At 44.6% G+C, this 6,687-nt stretch overlaps 1 protein-coding gene across 1 annotated transcript; it reads left to right on the top strand.

Moving 5' to 3' along the window:
• The first annotated feature begins 2,557 nt into the window (after positions 1–2,557).
• LOC137347506 (probable G-protein coupled receptor 139) lies at positions 2,558–6,259 on the top strand. The gene is made up of 3 exons (XM_068011951.1): positions 2,558–2,626; positions 3,270–3,286; positions 5,326–6,259. Exons 1-3 carry the CDS (start codon positions 2,558–2,560, stop codon positions 6,257–6,259), a joined length of 1,020 nt encoding a protein of 339 aa, XP_067868052.1.
• The last annotated feature ends 428 nt before the right edge of the window (positions 6,260–6,687 follow it).

The raw sequence follows: 6,687 nt of genomic DNA, 5'->3' as shown, positions 1-6,687 counted from the left end.
ACTGGGCTCCAATGAAAAGCAAGATCTTCCTCCAATTAAGGAATCTACAGTGAGCTCAAAAACCCGTAACAAAAACTCTTCAGATATTGCCTCAAATTTTCCACTTTATTTCTCTCCTGCTCTTTCTCTCTCTCTATCTGCATGTGTGTATTGTGTATGCATGCTAGCGTGGGCACACCGTTATTCAGAGACGTTCATGAAATTAGAGTTTAATTTTAAGAAATTTCACCTTTCTTCTTTGAACCTGAGAAAACCTGTTTTGCTGGTTTCTTTGCCTTATAATTGGAAAGCGGTGAACAATGATTCACCAAGGGGGAGCTAAAAATGCGATGTGTTTAAAAATAAAACCCTGTTACAGTAAGAACAGGTGAAGGCTGAAAGGGAATCCTCGACCTCTTTCTCACCTGGTCGTAACAGAAATCTGGGTGCTAGCATCTGGAATTGACACACAGACAAATGAGAGAAATTGGAAGTGCGAACCCAAATTTTCCCCAGTCAAAATAAAAGCAAGATTTCAATCCAGGTTTTCTTGTGGTTGTGTGTGATTGTATACTAACATGTCTGCAACTGAAGCGAGTAGCTCTCGAAGCCAGGGTGAAGTAACTTGGGATAAGTTAAAAGCATTGTCTATTGAGGAGTTGAGGAAAATGTCTGAGCAGTGTGAGATCACTGTCTGTGGCAAGGCTAGGAAGCCTGAACTCCTAAGGCCAGAGCCCAACCATTTTTCCCTTGAAGCTGAAAAAGCAGAAACTGGGTTGGAAGCAGACCCAGACAGGGGCAAAGATATAACTGGAAGAAATGAAACATGAATTAGAAGACATGAAAAGAGAAACAGAAAGAGAGAGAAACAGGAGAGAGAGAGAAATTATCCCAGAAAGAATGCGAGGAAAGAGAGCTGAAGCGGCTTGACTTAACTAGGGGGGGCGGGGGGGTGGCGACAGAGTAACGCCAGTGAATGCATGGTCAATATGGAGGAGTGTAATTTAGGGCTGGGTACAGAATTGTTAAAACTAGCTTAACTAGTTCCAAAATTCAATGAGGAGGATGTAGAAGAAATGTTTGGGTCCTTTGAGAAACTGGCAAGGCAGCTAAAATGACCAGCTGAGACCTGGTCACTTTTACTGCAAAGTAAGCTAATTGGTAAAGTCCATGAGGTTTATTCCCTATTGCAAGATGAGAGTTCATCAAATTATGAAATGACCATAAATGCTATCTTCGGGGCATATGAATTACTACCCGAAACCTATCGCCAAAAGTTTAGAACCCTCAAGAAGCAAGCTAATCAAACTTATCTGGAGTTTGAAAGATGTAAGCAGCTGGCTTTTGACCAGTGGCCGAGGGCTCTTAAAGTACAGCTCAGCTATGAGAATCTCAGAGAAGCAATTCTGTTAGAGGAATTTAAACACTCTCTCCCACTTTCAATACAGACTCATGTGGAGGAGCAGTGGGTCCAGAGAGCCCGGCAAGAGGTCGTCCTGGCCGTTGAGTTTGCTTTAATTTATAAGTCGGTTTCCCAGGCCAGAACCCCCAGAAATCTGAAAGGGACGAAGGGTGTGAAGGTGATAGGAGCCCAAGAAGTCCTGGGAGAGAAAGAAAAGCAGGAGACACAGGGGGTCCTCCTCTAGTTAAAAAGGAAGGGACTGAGAACAAGTGTGAGACCTGGAGACCTGTGTGCTTCCATTGTAATAAAGTAGGGCATTTAAAAGCTGACTGCTGGAAACTAAAGGGAAAACCTGTTGGGGTTAATCAGGACACACCTGCTCGTGTATAAGAGAACCCTGATGGAAAGCATAGCAGAGCAAGCTGTGACTTTAACTCCAGTAAGAGTGAGACCCAGGAAGTCTACCGCTGCAAGTGCAGGAAAATTTAATAGATTTCCTGAGGGTTATCGGGGTTTTGTGACTGAAGGGAGAGTAACCCCATACCCCTCGAGTGGGGCCAGCAAGATCATAGTGATTCTCAGGGACACAGGGGCCACTCGATCCCTTTTACTGGGAAAAGACCTGACCTTTCCCCCAGAGAGTGCAGTGAACACCAAAAAGGTGGTGAATGGTATGGGCGGGCAGTGTATAACTCCACCTGTACACCGGGTGCACCTGGAGTGTGATCCAGTTTCGGGACCGGTGACCATAGCGATTGTCCCTAGTTTGCCTGTGGATGGGGTTGACCTGCTCCTAGATATTGATCTGGCAGGGGTGAAAGTGTTAGCCCACCCCCCCTCAGTAATGAAAGAAAGACCCCAGGAGGTCTGAAAGACAGGGCAGTAGTGGGAGATGGACCCCTGCAGTGTCCCTGAATGTGTAGTGGATCAGGCCATGATCAAACCAGCTCCCCCACAGGAGACTGAATTAGCACTGCACGCAGATGACCAGGTCTGCCTGTCTGAGACTTTCTTTGGAAAGTTAGGAGAGGCAGGAAATGAATTAAATGGATTTTCCCTAGCTGAGATTCAGCGAGCAGACACAGTATTGCAAGTGTTAGCACAGGCTGCCCAGTCTGAAAGTGAAGCAGAGGGTGTCCCTGATTGCTATTTAATTAATGAGGTACTGATGAGGAAATGGAGTTTTCATCACAGACCAGAGAGCAAGGAGTGGACAGTAGTTCACCAGTTAGTGGTGCCGCAGAGGTACTGGAGAGAAATATTAAGAAGGGCCCACGTGATTACAGTGGCTGTACATGCTGGTATACAAAAGACCAAAGCCTGCCTAAGACAGCAGTTTGACTGGCCAAAACTCCACAAAGATGTGGTGGAGTACTGCAGGAGTTGCCACCTGTGCCAGGTTGAGGGGAAACCCCAACCTACAGTCAGACCTGCACCCATAAGTCCTGCACCGGTATTAGGAGGACCCTCCAGCGGACGGCTGGTAAACTGTAAGGGAACCCCACAGAAAACAAAAAGCACAAGGTTGGCAAGAGGTTAGACAGGGAAGGGGAAAAAGTGACCAAGAGGGGAGCTTAAAGGAAGTCTGGGAGGAATCCTGGATGAAAACCCTGACTGTCCGGCCAGCCAACCCTAGAAAGGGAATCCTAGACCTCTTTCTCACCTGGTCGTAACAGTTAGTTTCCACACTTATTGTTGGTTGTTTTATCATTTACCCTCTTTAATATCTTTTATAATATGTTACTAATGTTATTTCTCTCTCCTATTTGATGTTGCCATGTTGTTTTCGATGGGTTTCTTGTTCTTGATTATATTTCATTATATTATTTTACATCCCAATGTTATTGGCTTGTCTTATTTTGAACCCAAATATTTATTTTAAACACAGAAACAAGTGCCCATAGTGTAAGTGATAGTTTCCAACTCAGGATCACATCTCAAAGCGCTGAATTTCACACAGAATCCTGTAAAATGGATGATTTTTCTGGGAGTCAGCTCAGTAACTACATCCTGCCCCTGCCCCACTGAACTGATTTTTTCCTGTCTTCATTCTATTTTTACTTCCCTTGTCCAGTCTCTTCCCACCTATATATGTGACTTTTCCCAGCCATCACCATCTCTGATTCACCATGGACATCCAATCTCTCGACACCTCCATCCCCCACCAGGACAGTCTGCTTCTTCCTAGAACAGAGGCCCAACTAGTCCCCATCCACTACCAGCCTCTGCCTGGCTGAACTTGTTATCTAACCAATGAACAAATTCTCCTTCAACTCCACTCACTTCCTCCAAATAAATGGTGTCTCTGTGGGTACCCGCATGGGTCTTAGCTATGCCTGTCGTTTTGTGGGATATGTGGAACATTTCTTGTTCCAGTCCTACTCAGGCTCCCTCCCTCACGTCTTCATCCAATACATTGTGACTGTATCAGTGCTGTTTCCTGCCCTCGCAATTAAACTGGAAAATTTCATTGACTTTGTTTCCTATTTCCACCCTTCTCTCACCTTCACATGGTCCATCTCTGACTCTTCCCTTCCCTTCCTCAATTCTCTGTCTCCATTTCTGGGGATTGGCTGTCAACCAATATTCACTATAAGCCCACTGATTCCCACCGCTACCTTGTCTACACTTCTTCACTCTCTGCTTCCTGCAAGGACTCGATTCCATTCTCCCAGTTTCTCTGATTCTGTTCAGACAATGCAACCTTCCATACTAGCTCTTCCAATATGTCTTCCTTTTTCCTCAACCGAAGATTCTCCTTACCCACTGGGGTTGACAGGGCTCTCAACCTTGTACGATCTATTTCACATACTTCTGCCTCGCCCCTTCCTCTCCCTCCCAGAACCATGATAGGGTTCCCCTTGTCCTCATCATCCACCCTTCCAGTCTCCATATTCAAATGATCATCCTCCATCATTTCTGTCACCTTTAGCATGATGCCATCATCAAGCACATCATTCCCTCCCCTCCGCTTTCAACATTCCGAAGGGACCATTCCCTCCGTGACACCCTGATCCAGTCCTCAGTCTCCCAACAACTTCCACCTTTCCCACAGCACCTTTCTATGCATGTGCAGGAGCTGCAACCTCTGCCCTTTTACCTCCTCCCTTCCTACTGTCCAGGGCCCCAGACACTCCTTCCAGGTGAAGCAGTGATTTACATGGACTTCTTTCAATTTTGGTATACTGTATTCACTGCTCACAGTGTGGTCTCCTCTACACTGGGGAGACTAAATGCAGACGGAGTGACCACTTTCCATTCAATCTGCAAGTGGGACCCTGGACTTCCTGTTGCTTGTCACTTTAATTCTCCACCTTGCTCCTCCTCTGACCTTTCTGTCTTTGACCTGTTACCGTCTTCCAATGAATCTCAATGTAAGCTCGAGGAACAGCACCTCATCTTTCGACTGAGAATTTTACAGTCTTTTGGATTCAATATTGAGTTCAATCATTTTAACTTCTGCCCCCATTTCTTTCCCTTTCTCGTTTTATTTTACTGGCTTGGTCCCTCCGCCCCAACCTTGTTTCTTTCTTAATCCCTTTACTTTATTTTCGATTGGCTGCTATTCTGCCATCTACACCTCATCCAGACAATCTTTTGTTTCTTTACCGGTCTTTGTGCCATGAAAACTTTTGTCATTTAATCTTTCCTGCCCTCCGCCCAATCACAGACCTTCCCTTTTGTTCTTCCTCCCCCTCTGCCCCTTTTCACTTGCTCAAACCCGAATATATTTGTAACCTTTCCCGGTTCTGATGAAAGGTCATCAATCTAAAACATTAACTCTGCTTTTTTCTCTCTTCACAGATGCTGCCAGACCTGCTGAGTATTTCCAACATTTTCCATTTTTGTTTCAGATTTCCAGCATCTAGATTATTTTGCTTTTGTATCAGTAACTTTTGTCTTCTCGCTCGCTCACACACATACATTCTTCCTCTTTCTCTCAGTCTCTCTCTCTCTCTCTCTGTTACAGCTAACCTGGCAGTGATTGTGATCCTGCCCCGAGGAAGATGTGGTCTCTCCAGATGTATCACTTACTACCTGGTCTCCATGGCAGTGACGGATCTCCTGGTCATTATCACCGCTGTGATATTAAACCGGATTGCTGGTATTTATTTCCCAGTTAGTTTCCTGTCCATTACACCGGTATGCAGTCTCCGTGCTGTCTTACTCTATGCATCCATAGACAGTTCTGTCTGGTTGACGGTCGCTTTCACCTTTGATCGATTTATGGCCATTTGTTGCCAGAAGCTGAAAATAAAATATTGTACAAAGAAGACGGCAGCCTGGGTTATAGGAACAGTCTGCACACTGAGCTGTTTGAAAATTATGTTCTTGTATTTTATATATGAACCTTTGTATATAATTAACAATATACCCTGGTTCTGCAGAATGAAGTTAATATTTTATATGTCACCTGCATGGATTGCATATGATTGGATTCTCCGCATTTTAAATCCTTGTCTCCCATTCACTCTGATTTTACTGCTCAATGCTCTGACTGTCAGACACATTCTAGCAGCCAGCAGAGCACGCAGGAGACTCCGGGCCCACAGCAATGGAGAGACTCAGAATGACCCAGAGATGGAGAAGCGGAGAAAGTCCATTGTTTTACTCTTCACCATCTCAGCCAGTTTCATCCTGTTATATCTGTTATTTCTCATAACGTTCCTCTATGTCCGAATTGCCAGAGTCAGTTATTTCTCCGGTTCAAATTTCAGTAAATCAAACTTTATTCTGGAGGAAAGTGGATTTATGCTTCAGCTTTTGAGTTCCTGCATCAACCCTTTTATTTATGCAGGAACTCAGAGTAAATTCAGAGAGGAGTTAAAGAATAGGGTGAAATATCCTATCAATCTATTTGTTAAATTATTTAAATAATACAAATGGTAAAATCTCAAATGCATCATAGATCATCTTCTATTCTTTGCTCTTCTTGTCCAGACCACTCACTGCCTCCACTCCCAGCTACATAGTCACTCACTTTGATATCCTTCCCCACTGTGTGAATTTAAGAATATATAAGAAACACTACATCTGCACACAATTCAGTGTTGTCAACTGTTCTCAGTCAGTTTCCAGTTCTCTTCCCCATGCAGACGCAGGCTTGGTACATTTCCATCAGCCCCTGAATATCTCTACATTCATGTGGGAGACAGAGAGTCTGACCCCTGATCTGATATTGGATACCAAATTTAACTGCTTAATGAAGGGACTGCATTTTCCCTGCTGGGTGTGGATTGGCTCCTCAGAACGCTGTGAAATGGGAACACATACTGTCCTCACACATTGTTCTCCACTCACCAGAC

The sequence above is a fragment of the Heterodontus francisci genome, chromosome 32, assembly GCF_036365525.1.
Source record: "Heterodontus francisci isolate sHetFra1 chromosome 32, sHetFra1.hap1, whole genome shotgun sequence".
NCBI lineage: Eukaryota > Metazoa > Chordata > Chondrichthyes > Heterodontiformes > Heterodontidae > Heterodontus > Heterodontus francisci.
The sequence above is the reverse complement of the archived record's forward strand: the minus strand, read 5'-3'. Positions and strand labels throughout refer to the sequence as shown.

Excerpts from the sequence above, each read along its gene's own strand:
- LOC137347506 (XM_068011951.1), top strand. The coding sequence starts at position 2,558 with ATGGAGTTTTCATCACAGACCAGAGAGCAAGGAGTGGACAGTAGTTCA.